The following is a 16,028-nucleotide window of genomic DNA, read 5'->3' as shown; positions in this document are numbered from 1 at the left end:
TCAGGCTTGGGTTTCTCTATCCCAACGGTTTGCGTCGCAGTCAGCTTCTCATATTGCTCGTCTGAAATGTCAACTCCAAACACTGCGCCAAGGCTCTTCTTCTTGTCAAGATTATCTAGACAATGCCAAGGCCATTGCTGATCTGTTAGCTGCTGTTGGCAAGCCAGTAGCAGATGATGACCTGATTGGCTATATTGTAAGTGGTTTGACTTCATCGTACGCATCATTTATCTCATCATTCTCCTTTGCTACTCGAACATAAGGGACACTAATTTTAGCTAGGACAAACTCTACACCTTGAAACCTTGATCAAGGTTGGTCAGAACTGCACTGCCCTCAGATAAACCCGAAACCCAATCATGGTCTTCATCCCAAACGGGCCTGTGGAAACCCTAGAATTGCTCAACATGACACCCCATCAAACACTAGAAAGAGAGAACCCTCTTATGTTTTTACTAGACCTTCCATTTAAACGAATTGTTACCCTAATCAAGCCAAAACCATGAGTCTTGGGCTCTTCAACATATGCAACATAAAAACCTGGAGTTTTGCATCAAACCTACCACTTGAATAAAACTTAATCGTAATCATGAGTTGCTGATAGCAAAAGTTGGGCCTGATTACTTTTTCATGTGCACTAATAAAAGCCCCAAAGCAAATTCCCAGTTTTGATAGAGTTGCCTCCAAATTGTTACTATAACCTAATATTGTTAAAGTGCCCAATATTTAAGGATAGAGATGCACAACCTTAGCAGGCTACAGGGCTTGCTTATTGGTAAGTAGTATGCCTATGCATTCAGTTCGCATACCTACCAGCATATTGAAACCAAGTTTAAAAGAGCCCAAGTATTGGAACAACAGGTTGTAGATTTCTCACAAATAAAAGTTCATACTAAATTAGATTATTATGCTTAATATGGAATAGATACCCATAAACCTTAAGTTTTATATAAAAATTTATGAAAAACTTATTTTTCAGATTTTATTACTAATCCATTATGCTCCTGCAAATTAAGTTTTATCGATAGCCATCAAACTAGTATTTTTGTAAATTCAACTTGTGCTTTGCTGCAGCGTCACTCTTTAAATAAATACATCTGATAAAATTTCAGTATTTGTCATCAATTTTTCTATTTTAAATAAATGCAAAAATTAGCAAACATTGTCAATAGGAAAAAAAATAACAAAAGAAAGCATTACAGAAAGTAGGGAACAAGTTTCCATTTTATACTAATAAAGATTCATGCTTTTCTAAACACCATTACACCCATTAAGGACATAATCAATATTTTCATAGATTTTCCATCATGACAAGTGAATTGTACCGATGGATTATTCTAGATCCAAATTGATCCTCACATTTTTGTCTTCAAAGCAATGACAAAAACAGGATACTTGGTCTTCTCCTTCAAGAGGTGCCTTGCAACATTCTTTGCATATCTGGAGAATAAATCATCAAGTATTTGCTCCCCAAAGTTACGTGCAATCACGGGTTCTATCACTGCTCTTATAGACTTTGCCACATTTTTTCTGCTTATAAAATTATCATATAAGTGATCATTATTAGAGTCATCAAACGGATCCCAGTTGGACTTGAATATATGTACTCGATCGAGATCAAATAATCCTACGCTTTGTATCACTGCCTTCACTTCCTCTATGGAAGGTGTGTAAAAAGGCAAATTGAAGGCATCCACCTTTTCCCTTTGCAAGATACCCTGTATTCAATGATCAACATATTTCAAAAAATCGGTTGTCAATATATGTGGAAAAAGTAGCATTTTAACAATAAAAACGTAAAAGATATTGTGGATCTCTTTTTAGCCCCTAATGGGAATGTCCCCTTAACCAAACGAACTCAAAGTATTGGATAAGAAATCATCTTTCTGTATCAATTCTCTTATCTTTCTATCCCTCTCAACTCTCTTTCCATTGTCCTTCTTGTTAACTGCTTTCTTCCAAAAGAGATGTCACAAAGATATGAATGAACTCTGGCACCCAAAACATAGCTATAGTACCATAAGTTTATGAAAGAGGAGAATATACCTCTAGGACCATAGCATTGAGTGCCTCAGCCAGTAGTCCCCAAAGTTGGCTTAGTTCTCCACTTGGTGCATATTTGCTAGTCCTTCCCAAAAATGATAGGACCATTCGTCCTCCGAAACCGAGTTCTTGGAAACGGGACTCAAGAAATGTCGTGAAGTCCCTCTGGTATTGCTCTTGATATGATTCCACCACAGCAGGTGGACTTGTCTCGGATATGTAGATGTTTTCCTTGTTTAATGGAACACCAGTGTTACTCTCAACTCCTGGAGGAACCTAGAGTTTCAAAATTGAAATCATATCATGAAATATTAAACGACATATTATTGCAAAAAATAATAAATGTCTCCGTATAGTACCATTAGAAATCAAGTAATACCGTTCGATTTAGAGCAATACGTACCAATTTAATTAGCTTATATGTCAAATCGAACATCATTATTGTACGCTACCATAGTGGTAGGGTATAGCACGATCAATATAGGATGGCATAGAAGTTCGTCCAATGATCTCATTAGAAGCCAAGAGGCAACACTTCTTATGGTAGATATTTACCATTTTACCACTATCTCAGATTGAATATTTAACTTCTTTTATGAAGATTTTGGTGTCAATGAGTTGAGCTAAGAATTATTAGTGTGGCTAGGGTATCAATAGAGGTCGATAGCCTACTAACCTCATCTAAAACCAACTCAAATTATTGGGTTTCGATATGAAAAGCAAACATGTGGGTTTGGATTTTGAGTTTAGACTAGAATTTTTTTGGCTCGGGTTTTAATTTAGATAGGTCCATACTTGAAAACATGAAATCGATTGGATTATATAAAATATGTATATATGCATACATACATATATAAATATATAGAAATATACATTCATGTATAAATATCCGTGCATTTATAATTTGTTTAATCGTAAAAGAAAAAAAATAAAGGATAGAGAAGCAAGTTCATAACCAATATCATGTTCCACCAAACTGTTATCCACGACATTTGTTGTTGTCCTTTTTATAGCATTTTTTTATTATTTAATACTTGTAACGATCTCCATTCTTTTAGGATTTTTACCATTCTCACATCTTTTAGTTGCATGGATGCTTAGGTAACAAAAGTGTTGAAAAAGTTCCCTCTTTTAGCTATAAATTTAATGTTTTTATATATTCATGTTTCACGACTCATAAGGTAGCATTTTGGGATTTAAAAAATTAAAACATATTAAAATCGCTTGTTGAGTCACAAATCATGTGATTTATGAATAGCCAATTGATTAACAAACGGGTATACAAGGAGTACTATATGATTTACCGGAAAAATAGAGTATTATATGCAGATTTATCAAAAAAAGAAAAATAAAAATAGAGAGTATCATATGCAAGTATAGAAAAAGAAGGAAAGATGCAAACCCGAGAGAGCCACATGAGACAGAAGGAAGAGTGGAAGAAATGAACGCTTCGAGAGGGGAACAGCCTCCCATAGAAAGAGCCAGGCACTCCCGCAACATAGAACGGTAGAATCCGCTCTCGCTTCTCTTCCTTTAATTTCTCCTCGTATCCTTCCAAAGACTGAAAAATACTGTTGAAGTCATTCCCCGGGAGATCGTTCAAGAAGAACATGATCTCCGGCGGGGGCCGTCCCAGCCGTCGGCTCTGATCGTCCACGATATCGATGGCCTCGAGAACCACATGAAATGCGTTAGGACCAGAAGAGCAACCCAAGTCAGCCACCACCATGCTCTCAGGCAGGGCAGTCTTATAGACCTCTCTCAAGGCCTCCTCCACCATGGGCTTTGCTTCAAATATTGCCTTCTCCTGGGAAAATTCACAAGCAGAAGGTTAGAAATGGACTTGATGCAATGTAAACCTTGGGACAGAATGAGGAGGCTAAGGAAGATCGATGACTGACTTGAACCCTGGAGTTGGTGGCGTAGCTGCTCTCTCCAGCACCTCCTACCATGTGAAGAACTTGCTCTACCTTCATCCCCATTCCTTCTAATTAATTACCTCCTCTCTGAACTTGCTCTCTACGCTAGTTCTTGCGGTTTGCTGCGGTCGCTCTCAGCCATGAGGGCCTATTTGTAGCTGGACGTACCTGTTCCGCGTGCGAAGTAAACGTCGTGAATCTCATTTATATATTCTATGTACGTCTTATAGTGTTCATTACATGGAAGTCATTTTTAATCCCTGAATTTTATACATATATTTTATGACAACTTTATTTTTTGGGATACAGGAGGACAGTTTATTGATTTTATTACTAAAAGCAGCTGATCCAGTCGATTGGCATTCATTCCTCCAAGTTAGAGGTCTCGCTCTAGCTAGCACGTGAATTGTGCTGGAATATATATTTGTACCAACAAAAAAAGTATATATATATATATATATATATATAAAGAGAATTGCTATAAAAATATGAACATGTGTTCCCCATATCAATCATGTTACAAAAGAGCCTCTTCATTAAATTGGATGCCTTCCCTTCTACAACTTTGTGGTAGGTTAATGGTATCATATACATAATTGAATGTGCCTCCACCGGCATCTTATTTGGACTTCTCCTTCCGTTGGGCGAGTTCGGTGTCATAATTCGTGAAAATAATGATATTCTAACTCCTGGGAAGACGTCGCACGTTTTAGCCATGCTGGACGAGCTTCATGCTGAATGTTTTAGCCATGCTTCAAGAAACTTTCTTAGAGGTCGCCTTAAATTAAGCTCATCGTGATGGGACCTGACGAGGAAATACGTCCGTTGAGCTAGTACGGGAACCCACCTCTAAGGTAGGTGTCCTATTTGGAACCTGGCATGCTCGTAATCTGAGCCCAGACCTACCCCACCCGTGAGTCGTGTGGGAGAACTGGGCCGGTGAGGAACTTCTTAAATGTTTCCACAAGTAACGCTTCCATCCTTTCTATGGAATGATTAATCACACTTCCCACCGCTACCACAAAAGGCTCAAAATTAGGCTATCAGTAAGTCAAAAGCCAATTCATGCAACTATCTAATCCAGAATATATTTTATGGCCCTTTCCCTAAAAAATATTTCTTGTCTTGAGAAGAGTTGTTGCTCAGTAGAGAAGATTTCCCATTTTCGTGTTTTTTTTTGTCTAGTATAAAATTCATATGAAAAGGTGAGGTCCCGTATTTGAATGATCATGTTATGTCTTTTCTTCCCTATTAATCTATCATCTCAAATTCTTTTTTCAGCTTCTCCAAATGTACACCGATTCAACTAAGAAATTATACCTTACACAAGGTGCACCACGTCAGTGGTGCACTAAGACAATCAGGTTTCTTGCTCACATGAGCCCCATTTATCATATAGGTCATCTTGGATTGTCGCTCCCTTCACCTGATCTCGGATTGTTTCTGTACTGCAAGGGAATAATTTCTCCATTCGGCATCTAGTAGAATTCATGACCTATGATTAAATAAAAACCTTTACTACGACAAGTTATAACATAAAATATTATTTAGAAACTCATAAGGTAGATTTTTCGAGTTCTCTCCTTTGCTTTAAGTGCTGCCATCTGTCCGAGTTCTGCATTATATGCACAGCTCCTATTTAGCAAATTAAATTAAGTATCCTAATCAATTTTTCCATTACTTAGATAGAGAAATTAATGAGTGCACAAACTAAGAAATAAAGTGCATTAATTTGATAGGAAAACATTTATTAATGCTTCTTGTATGTAAATACAGTCGTCCATGTTTTTGCATCGTATGCATTGGATGTGCTCAGCCCTAGTTTGATATAATTGTTTCAACTTGATCCACAACCCATATCTCAAACACTGCTATCTCTTCAATGTCGTCAACCTGAACAAAATTTAACCTTTCCCTTAAATTTTAGTTAAGAAGAAAAGAAAATTCTAAGCAAAACTAGCATCATACTTCAATTGAATCGCCAAGCAAGCTCTTCGTGCTACAACCCAACCAGCAGTAAAATTGGTAGCAGAAGGGATAGGTCCTGCCGTTAGGACTTCAGAACTTAAATACCAGGAGGCAACAAACCCACCAGAACTTTTGTTGAAGGTTCTACAATAGGCTTAAAAATCTTGACTTTAACGAGTCATAAGAAGTAGACAGAAGAAGAGATTGCAGAATTCTTACTTTATGATAAAAAAAAACTCTCCTATTATAATTGAGGAAGTTCGTTTCTAGAGAATGGTATTTTGATCGATTCAGAAGTCATTAAGCTAGTAACCAACAAAACGGAAATCATAAAGAGAAAAACAAAAGATATTTTTATGCAATAATGCTGCATTCAGTTTGCAGGATCTACAATTTCATCAATACTAGAGAAGTTGACTGACTTGACATACATACATATGCTTCGTATCAAAAGATGATCTCAAATCTTTCCCTTAGCTCCATTAATCTTCCTCATAACTTACTGCATTAATTCGTAGCAGAATGTGTGGGTCATTTGTGAAGTCAGTCCATGATTCTATAACAACAAAGGATTTGCAAACAATAATTAGACACTGACCCTCACTTTGTCATCATATACCGAAAGAAAAGAGAATTTTATGCAACAACGCTGCATTTAGTTTGCAATATATATATATATATATGGATTGATAACCTACTCTTTGTTATGGTAGGTTATCAATCTACTCATTTTTCATTGGACAAAAAATATCCTTACTTTTTATAACTCTTAAGGGTATTTATGTCTTTTTACAATCCCACATTAACTTACCCTCTCAACCTCCTAATTAATACTCTCTCCCTCTCTCTCTCTCTCTCATATATATATATATATATATAAACATACATACATACATACAAATATATATATATATATATATATATGTATATATGTATATATATACATGTATATATATAGATGTATATATATAGATAGATATATGTATGTATATATACGTACGTATATGCATACATATACATATATATGTACATGTATATATATGCGTACATATACATATATGTATACATGCATATATATGTATGCTGGAGAGAGAGAGAGGGAGAGAGTATTAATTGGGGGGGTTAAGAGGTTGAGTTAATGTGGAATTGTAAAAAGACGTAAAATACCCTTAAGAGTTATAAAAACTAAGGATATTTTTTATCTACAAAAAAATGGGTAGATTGATAACCTACCATAACAGAGAGTAGGTTATCAATCCCCTATATATATGTGTGTGTGTGTGTTGTGGTTCAAATCTGGCCTGAGGGTGACCACGTCGGAGGAGTCGGGGGAGCCGCCGGAGTGCGGAGGAAGACGAGAAGAGCCACCTCCCGCGTTCGACGGTGTACCTGCACAAAGCCTCATCGGTGTTTCCGGTGAGGGCCCTCTGACGATCAAGTTAGAGTAGAGCTTGCTAGGTCCAGTCAAAAATCCCTTAGGTGTTACCTGTTGGGGTTTTTTATAGTCCCAGTAGGGGTGCTTAGGTGGCGGATGTATGTCCCGTTCCCATCATGAGTGGGAGTGGCATGCAGCCAGAGTTTGCTTGTGGCACGCGGTGGAGTCCATTCTTGAGAACAGTAAGGCATTGATAGTCGTAGCAGGGTATGACCGAAATAGCATGGTGCTGTCCTTTGACTGCCATGGCCTAGCTAGCAAAGTGTGGCATAGTGACGTCGCGGTGTACGGCCACGTAGGAGGGCGTGGGCATGCACATGGGTGCGATTGTCGGTAAGGCCGAACTAGTTGATAGGTCGCATCATGCATTTGGCGAGGTCAGCTTGACAGGTGCCGAGGTGTGCTTGGTGAAGCACCCAAGCTCAGGGGTTGGGGCATATAATTGGAAAGGGCGCCACGACCGAGCCTGGTGAAGCGCCTCGAGCTCAGGGGTCGGAGCGTATAATTGGAAAGGGCGCCCCGACCCCGCGTCGGCGAATAAAGAGGGTGCCCCGAGCTTGGTTGGGGCGCATCGGCGAATAAGGAGGGCGCTCTGAGTTTGGCCGGGGCGTATCGGCGAATAAAGAGGGCGTCCCGAACTTGGTCGGGCGCGTCGGCGAATATCCGAGGTTGAAGGAGCTTTCGGCAGAGTCCGAGGTTGGGTTAATTTTGGGTCGGACCGAGGATACGTCTGGTCGGCGTTGGTGTCTGTTGGGCCGAAATTTGGTGGTCCTTTTGTTGTGGGCTGGACGATCCATTTTGCCTCTCACCAATATATATATATATATATAAACTTCACCAAGGAGTTCAAAGCCTGAGGCATGACCAAGTGGTCAGTGCTCTTAATTTTCTTTTTCTCCAATAGCTTAGTTCGGCAGATAGCTATATAGTAAATAAAATGCTCAAAATAAATTTATACCATTTTATTGATGAGTAATGGAGGAAGTAAGATACTTCCCCCAAATTTATTCAATAAAAGTCTATTTACATGGTGGAGATATATCATTTTATGTTGATAATTAACCGTCTTATTCTAAGTTTACTCAAAAAATCATGCAGGTGAAATATATACATGACACCTCGAAATCAAAAACGATCTCTTAACTACTGTATCTTTTGATGTCGAGAAGAGCTCATGCATAAAGATGGTTAGTTTAACAACAACAAACAAATTTGCAAAACCAGTTAAAAGAAGCAATTGAAAGGGGAAACCTTTGTACCAAAAAAAGGGGAAATAAAAATCAATTCAAGAAAAGAGGAAGGGAAAAGACACAGAAAATCGAAAATAAGGAAAAAAAGTTCAACATTTCGTACCTTGTGCATAGTGAGGTAGATCCTAAGAATAAAGCTATGTATAATTCTTGTGGATTTACACATGTTTTCCCAGAGCTTTCTTGAGCTCAGGCCAAACCATTTTTCGATCTTTTTTCTGCTTTTTATCTCAAGTTCAAGAAAGCTTCGGAAAAATATGAGGCAACCCATGCATCTTCTCATCTTGGAGAATCAAGTAAAGCTTTGATCATTTCAAAAGCGCAGAATACAATGATGTATCTTCTTAATCCAACGTTGCAGTGGTTTTATGTCTCAAAGTTAGGGACAGAGAGCAAAGGGGCATGATGAAAAGGACCCAAGGTAAATTTGTAGCATTGAAAGCCCTAGAACTATTCCAAATGAAACAATACTTGATGTCACAACATCATATCAGGTTTTCTGCTTGCAACTGCACCTCCATACACATATCTAGAAATCACCACTCATGGCAAAGGATAATAACCTTTAACATATTACTTGTCCTCTATTTATGACCCTAAAATGAACATAAGGGGCACTAATTTTTAGCTCGAAAGAACTCTACACCTTGAAACTTAGTCGTGATCATGGTTGGTCAAACTTGCACTACCCTCAGATAAACCCTAAACCCAGCCATGGTCTTCATCCCAAACGAGCCTATGGAAACCCTAGGATTGTTCAACATGACACCCCATCAAATACTAGAAAGAGAGAACCCTCTTGAGTTTTTACTAGACCTACCATTTAAACGAATTCTAACCCTAATCAAGCCATTAACCATGAATCTTGGGCTCTTCAACATATGCAACAACATAAAAATCTGGAATTTTGCATCAAACCTATCACATGAATAAAACCTAACCCAAATCTTCCTTCTTAAAGAGAGATTCAAAATTGTCTATATGTCCGCGCATCTGCACCACATAATCTAACCCAATCTTGCATAGAATGTAGGCATCCATACATCAGATCTCATCCCACGGATAAGCAATTTCCGTGCTCTCCCATCTGCATCAAAAGCAACGCTTCCAAGTGGTGGAGGGGAAATCCAATTGTGGTAGCCTGTATGCGTTCAGTCCACAAACACACCAGTATATGGAAACCAAGCTTAAAGGAGCCCAAGTATTGGAATAGCAGGCTGTAGATTTCTCTCAAATAAAAGTTCATACTAAATTCTATTATTTTGTGCTTAATATAGAATAGATACTCAACCTTAACTTTTATATAAAAATTTATGAAAAATAGAGACAAAGTTGTCTCTCAGGTTTTATTACTTATCCGCTCTAGTCTTGCAAATCAAGTTTTTGGATAGCCAACAAACTAGTATTTTTGTAAATTGAACTTGTGCTTTGCTACAGCATCACTCTTTAAATAAACACATCTGATAAAATTTCAGGATTTGTCATCAATTTCTCTATTTTGAATAAGTGTAAAAATTAGCAAACATTATTAATGAGAAAAAAAAGAACAAAAGAAAGCATTACAGAAAGTAGGAAACAAGCTTCCATTTTATACTAATAATGATTCAATCTTTTCTAAATACCATTACAACCATTAAGGACATAATCAATATTTTTATTGATTTTCCATTATGACAAGTGAATTGTACCGATGGATTATTAAAGATCCAAATTGATCCTCACACTTTTGTCTTCAAAGCAATGACAAAAACAGGATGCTTAGTCTTCTCCTCCAAGAGATGCCTTGCAACATTCTTTGCATATCTTGAGAATAATCATCAAGTATATGCTCCCCAAAGCTACGAGCAATCACGGGTTCTATCACTGCTCTTATAGACTTTGCCACATTTTCTCCGCTTATAATATTGTCGTATATGCGATCATCACTAGAGTCATCAAATGGATCCCAGTTCGACTTGAATATTTCTACTTGATCGAGATCAAATAATCCTACGCTTTGTATCACTGCCCTTACCTCCTCCATAGAAGGTGCGTAAAAAGGCCAAATTGAAGGCATCCACCTTTTCCTTTTGCAAGATACCCTGTATACAATAATCAACACATTTCAAAGAATCGATTGTCAATATACGCAGCAAATTAAATAGCATTTTAACAATAAAAACATAAAAGATGTTGTGGATCTCTTTTTAGCCCCCCGATGGGAATGTCCCCTTAACCAAAACGAACTCAAAGTATTGGATTAGAAATCATCTTTCTATATCAATTCTCTTATCTTTCTATCCCTCTCAACTCTCTTTCCATTGGCCTTCTTGTTAAATGCTTTCTTCCAAGAGAGATATCACAAAGATATGAATGAAGTCCGGCACCCAAATAGTACCATAAGTTTATAAAGAGGAGAACATATATACCTCTAGGACCATAGCATTGAGTGCCTCAGCCAGTAGTCCCCAAAGCTGGCTCAGTTCTCCACTTGGTGCATATTTGTTAGTCCTTCCTAAAAACGATAGGACCATTCGTCCTCCGAAACCAAGTTCTTGGAAACGAGACTTGAGAAATGTCGTGAAGTCTCTGCGGTATTGCTCTTGATATGATTCCACCACAGTAGGTGGACTTGTCTCTGATATGTAAATGTTTTCCTTGTTTAATGGAACACCAGTATTACTCTCAACTCCTGGAGGAACCTAGAGTTTCAAAATTAAAATCAGTATCCTGAAATATTAAATGACATATGGTTGCAAAAATAAGAAATGTCTCTATATGGTACCATTCAAAATCAAGTGATGCCGTTTGGTTTGGAGCAACACATACCAATTTGGCTTATATGTCAAATCGAACATTATTATTGCATGTTGCCATACTAGTAGGGTATAGCATGATCAATATGGGACGGCACAAAAGTCCGTCCGATCATATGATACATCTCATTAGAAGCCAAGAGGTGACACTTCTTATGGTAGGTATTTACCATTTTACTACTATCTTGGATTGAATATGGAACTTCTTTTATGAAGATTTTCTTGTCAATGAGTATGGCTAGGGTATCAATAGAGGCCGATAACCTACTAACCTCACCTAAAATCAACACAAAATATTGGGTTTGATATGAAAAGCAAACCGGTGGGTTTGGATTCTGAGTTTAGACCCAGATTTTTTTGGCTCAGGTATTTGATTAGGTAGGTCTATACCCAAAACATGAATTCAATTGGATTAAAATATTCATATATGTATACACACACACATATATATTCATATATATACTTACATATTATATATATATTATATATATATATATAATACATTCATGTATATATATCTGTGCATCTATAATTTGTTTAATCGTAAAAGAAAAAATCAAGGAGAGAAGCGAGATCATAATCAATCGTGTTCTACCAAAATTGTTATCCATGTCATTTGTTGTTCTCCATTTTATAGTATATTTTTTATTATTTAATACTTATATTGATCTCCATTATTTTAGAATCTTTTCCATTCTTCACGTCTTTTAGTCGCATGGATGCTTAGGTAACAAAAGAGTTGAAAAAGTTCCTTCTTTTAGCTATAATTTTAATTATATATTCATGTTTCACAACTCATAAGGTAGCATTTTGGGATTTAAAAAATTAAAAACATAGTAAAATTGCTTGTTGAACATCCAATTTCTACCCAAAATCAGATTTAATACATGACCTTTTTGAGATCCAATACTGATTATGGATATAAAGTATTAATTAGGTTTGAGTTTGATATATAGTAAATCTAACCTAAACTCAACCCATTGACACCCACGGTATATGCAATTTGTTTCTGGAAAGAATCTCATTTTACATTTTTTTAATTTAAAGATAAATTTTCTCTTAGTTTACCGGTTTTACAGATTTTTTAGTTATAAAAAATATTTTATTATTATTACTATTTGTTTAGAAGGAAGGAGGAGATGTTAGGTGTGACGGTGTCCCCACCTTAATATATTCAGAAATATAATGTACAGTGGTCAGAGCTTGTGTTACAAAAGTCCAGTGGTGCATTTAAGGATCTTAGACCCAAAAAGCCCTATGAAAAAAACATCAAAGAGGAGATTAGGAGGTTTGGCTGGATGCTTGTTTGTACAAGGTAAGAGGTATAAGTATGAGAACTCATGCGGATACGCATTTAGTCCCATATTGACTCCTCCCTTGGTAAATTTTGATAATATATAGGACTAAGAAATCTAAATTATCTTTTGGGCTAGCTTTTTAGGTAAGATCCTCGATCGTTACAAGTAGTTTTGGATCAAACCTGATCATGACCTATGTCAATTAAAGAAAACCGCAATAATAGAATCATAAAAGGGATTGATTACAGATTTGATCATGATATTTATGATTATATCTAGATTCTTAGCCTGATGAAAAGTGTCAGTGCTGACATATTTAATTAGTCCTACACCGACATGCTTAGGATAGAAATTAAGTACTTATTTATCCAAAAACTCAAATAATATTTCAACATGAATGATATACCGGTGGGTGCCGCATCATATGCTAGACCTGCCAATCCCAAAATGAATGTCATCAGTGCTCAACGAAGGCACATAGTTCTTACAGTCTATGCATCAGGGCTCGGAGTCCTTGACGCTTTGTCAGGTGGTGGTTCGAGCGAGCTGTACCGCCTACCAAATCTGGTTGGCCAAGAACGCTCGTACATTCGGCGACGATATATGTCGCCAAGATTTGTGGTCGAGAGTGCCCGCTGTCAGGCGGCAGAGTTGTGTCATATCACCCCCGCTGGAGCGACCTTGATAGCTCGGGACATTTTGAGCTCCCACTCTGCTTCGATCGGCAGCATCCCGCATGGTGTTTTCACCTGGGAGCCCCCACCCCGAGCTTCTTCAAGTCAACTTTGATGGGTCAGTCCTAGATGGTGGCACTAGGAGAGGCGCGGGTTTCGTTATTCAAGACCCGTCTGCCAGGGTCGTGGCTGCTGAGGGTAGTCAGCTATTTGACACCTCGGTGCCGAGTGCGGAGCTGAGAGCTGCTTGGGCGGGCCTTTGCCACGCCCGGTATGTGTTACAGGCCAGGTCTGTCATCCTGGAGGGTGATTCTGTTACCGTTATCAGTTGGATCCAGGGGGGTCCTAGGGGTGACGGTACAGACCATCCCTTGCTCCGGGACATTTGGGCTGTGGTGAGGGATGGATGGGCCTTTCAGGCCAAGCATATTTACCGTGAAGCCAATGATGCGGCGGATGGGTGGCTGCGTATGTAGCTAGTCATTCCGGAGGGCACCTTGTGGACTGGAGATGGGGAGCTGCCTTTGGCACTCCGAGGTATCCTATTTTTTGACTTTATTGGGGATATCCGTACCCGTCAGGTATGATCCACCCGTATTAGCAAAAAAAAAAAAGGCACATAGTTTATCGGGTTCCATGTGATATAATACATCGGCGGCTTCGGATTTTATCTTTGGTGTGAAGAAGTGATTCACCTTTTTTTTTCACAATATGCACTGTTGGATCACACAACAGCCGCTACAAGATCGTGCAAACAGACGGAAGAGAGTTTGGAGTGCTTCGAGAAGTATACGATGCATGATCCAACAGTTTGATGTCGTGAAAAAAATATTAATCATTCTTTCATACCAAAGAGACAGCCGGAGCCGTGGGTTGCCGTGTGACACTGGGATCTGCTGATTCATGTGTAGCCAATTGATTAAAAAATGGGTGTGCAAGGAGTCTTATGTGATTTACCGGAAAAGAAAAATTATTATATGCACATTTAACAAAAAGAAAAAAAGAAAAAATAGAGAGTATCATATATATGCAGGTATAGAAAAAGAAGGAAAGATGCAAACCTGAGAGAGCCACATGAGACAGTAGGGAAAGGTGGAAGAAATGAACGCTTCGAGAGGGGAAAAGCCTTCCATAGAAAGAGCCAGGCACTCCCACAAACATAGAACGGCGGAATCCGCTCTTGCTTCTCTTCCTTTAATTTCTCCTCGTGTACTTCCAAAGACTGAAAAATACTGTTGAAGTCATTCCCCGGGAGATCGTTCAAGAAGAACAGGATCTCCGGCGGGGGCCGTCCCAGCCGTCGGCTCTGATCGTCCACGATATCGATGGCCTCCGAAAACCACATGAAATGTGTTAGGACAGAAGAGCAACCCAAGTCAGCCACCACCATGCTCTCAGGCAGGGCAGTCTTATAGACCTCTCTCAAGGCCTCCTCCACTATGGGCTTTGCTTCAAATATTGCCTTCTCCTGGGAAAATTCACAAGCAGAAGGTTAGAAATGGACTTGATACTTAATGTAAACCTTGGGATAGAATGAGGAGGCTAAGGAAGATCGATGACTGACTTGAACCCTGGAGTTGGTGGCGTAGCTGGTCTCTCCAGCACCTCCAACCATGTGAAGAACTTGCTCTACCTTCATCCCCATTCCTTCTAATAACGCTTCTAATTGCCTCCTCTCTGAACTTGCTCTACGCTAGTTCTCGCGGTTTGGTGTGCTCGCTCTCAGCCATGAGGGCCTATTTATAGCTGGACGTACCTGTTTCACGTGTGAAGTAAACGTCGTGAGTGCTGATGTCTAATGCCTGACGTTACGCCCTTCGCGTCACATTTGGGAATTTCATGCGGCCGGTACGCATGGCAGATTTTATGGATAGAAATTTTGCTGATGCACATTTGACACGTCTTCTCGTTATAATAATAATAAAAAAGAATGTATCAATAATTTATATTTATTTTTATATTTTATAATTGCTATTACAATAATATATACATCAATACATACTCTAACGATATGGCAACTAAGAAAATACCATAACAAGATACTAAATGTGTTCAATATGTCCTCTCAAACTTAAGATGGTAAAGTAGAATCTAACTTAAGTGTGAAAATCATATCATAAAAGCGGCAAAGTAGATGCACTTTGATGAAAATATTAGCTATCTGATCAACTGAGTTTATTGAAAAAAAACCGTGAATTAAGTATCACGAACAATATGTTGGCGCCCAAAATGATAATAATTTTCGAAATATTTACCGTGTTTATGAAAAACAATGTTGTGAGCAATTTGAATAGCACTTTAGTTCGTTCAATAAACGTTGTTCATGCTTGGGATATTGGTATATTAATAGTGTACCATCGAAAATGCTCCACTAAAAGTGCTAGGATCTGGCATTAGTTCTTCATTGTCTTAGTATATATACGTAGTTAAGGTTTTTCCTTTGTTTGGCTGATGTGCTTGATGAACCGATTGATTGATGGATTCCCTAGAGATGCTACAAAAGAGAACTCTAGGATTAGGTGCTTGACAGTGTATAAAAATACCAAGAGAACTGCTCAGAGAAGAGGAATGCCGGCCGGGCCCCAATTTTAACTCATTAATCTACAGGTCATGCGGTCGTGAGTTGATGCAATACGTGAGAGTAGG

At 38.3% G+C, this 16,028-nt stretch overlaps 1 protein-coding gene and 1 pseudogene across 1 annotated transcript; both read right to left on the bottom strand.

The window, feature by feature from the left end:
- Positions 1-1,240: 1,240 nt before the first annotated feature.
- On the bottom strand, positions 1,241-4,073 carry LOC120104925 (anthranilate O-methyltransferase 1-like). Its single transcript, XM_039116835.1, has 4 exons — positions 3,945-4,073; positions 3,446-3,850; positions 2,047-2,319; positions 1,241-1,718 (listed from the first exon to the last, which is right to left on the bottom strand). The coding sequence occupies exons 1-4, from the start codon at positions 4,023-4,025 to the stop codon at positions 1,356-1,358; spliced, it is 1,122 nt and encodes a 373-aa protein (XP_038972763.1). The 5' UTR covers positions 4,026-4,073; the 3' UTR covers positions 1,241-1,355.
- A 6,127-nt stretch (positions 4,074-10,200) lies between these two features.
- On the bottom strand, positions 10,201-15,024 carry LOC120104931 (annotated as a pseudogene).
- Positions 15,025-16,028: the final 1,004 nt, after the last annotated feature.

The sequence above is a fragment of the Phoenix dactylifera genome, unplaced genomic scaffold (assembly GCF_009389715.1).
Source record: "Phoenix dactylifera cultivar Barhee BC4 unplaced genomic scaffold, palm_55x_up_171113_PBpolish2nd_filt_p 000143F, whole genome shotgun sequence".
Lineage (NCBI taxonomy): Eukaryota > Viridiplantae > Streptophyta > Magnoliopsida > Arecales > Arecaceae > Phoenix > Phoenix dactylifera.
This window is presented reverse-complemented; position numbering and strand designations above follow the sequence as displayed.

Coding starts and splice junctions, on each gene's coding strand:
- LOC120104925 (XM_039116835.1), bottom strand. CDS start 4,025: ATGGGGATGAAGGTAGAGCAAGTTCTTCACATGGTAGGAGGTGCTGGA. Junction 3,851..3,944: donor CCACCAACTCCAGGGTTCAA/GTCAGTCATCGA, acceptor GAATTTTCCCAG/GAGAAGGCAATATTTGAAGC. Junction 2,320..3,445: donor GTCTCATGTGGCTCTCTCGG/GTTTGCATCTTT, acceptor TTGAAACTCTAG/GTTCCTCCAGGAGTTGAGAG.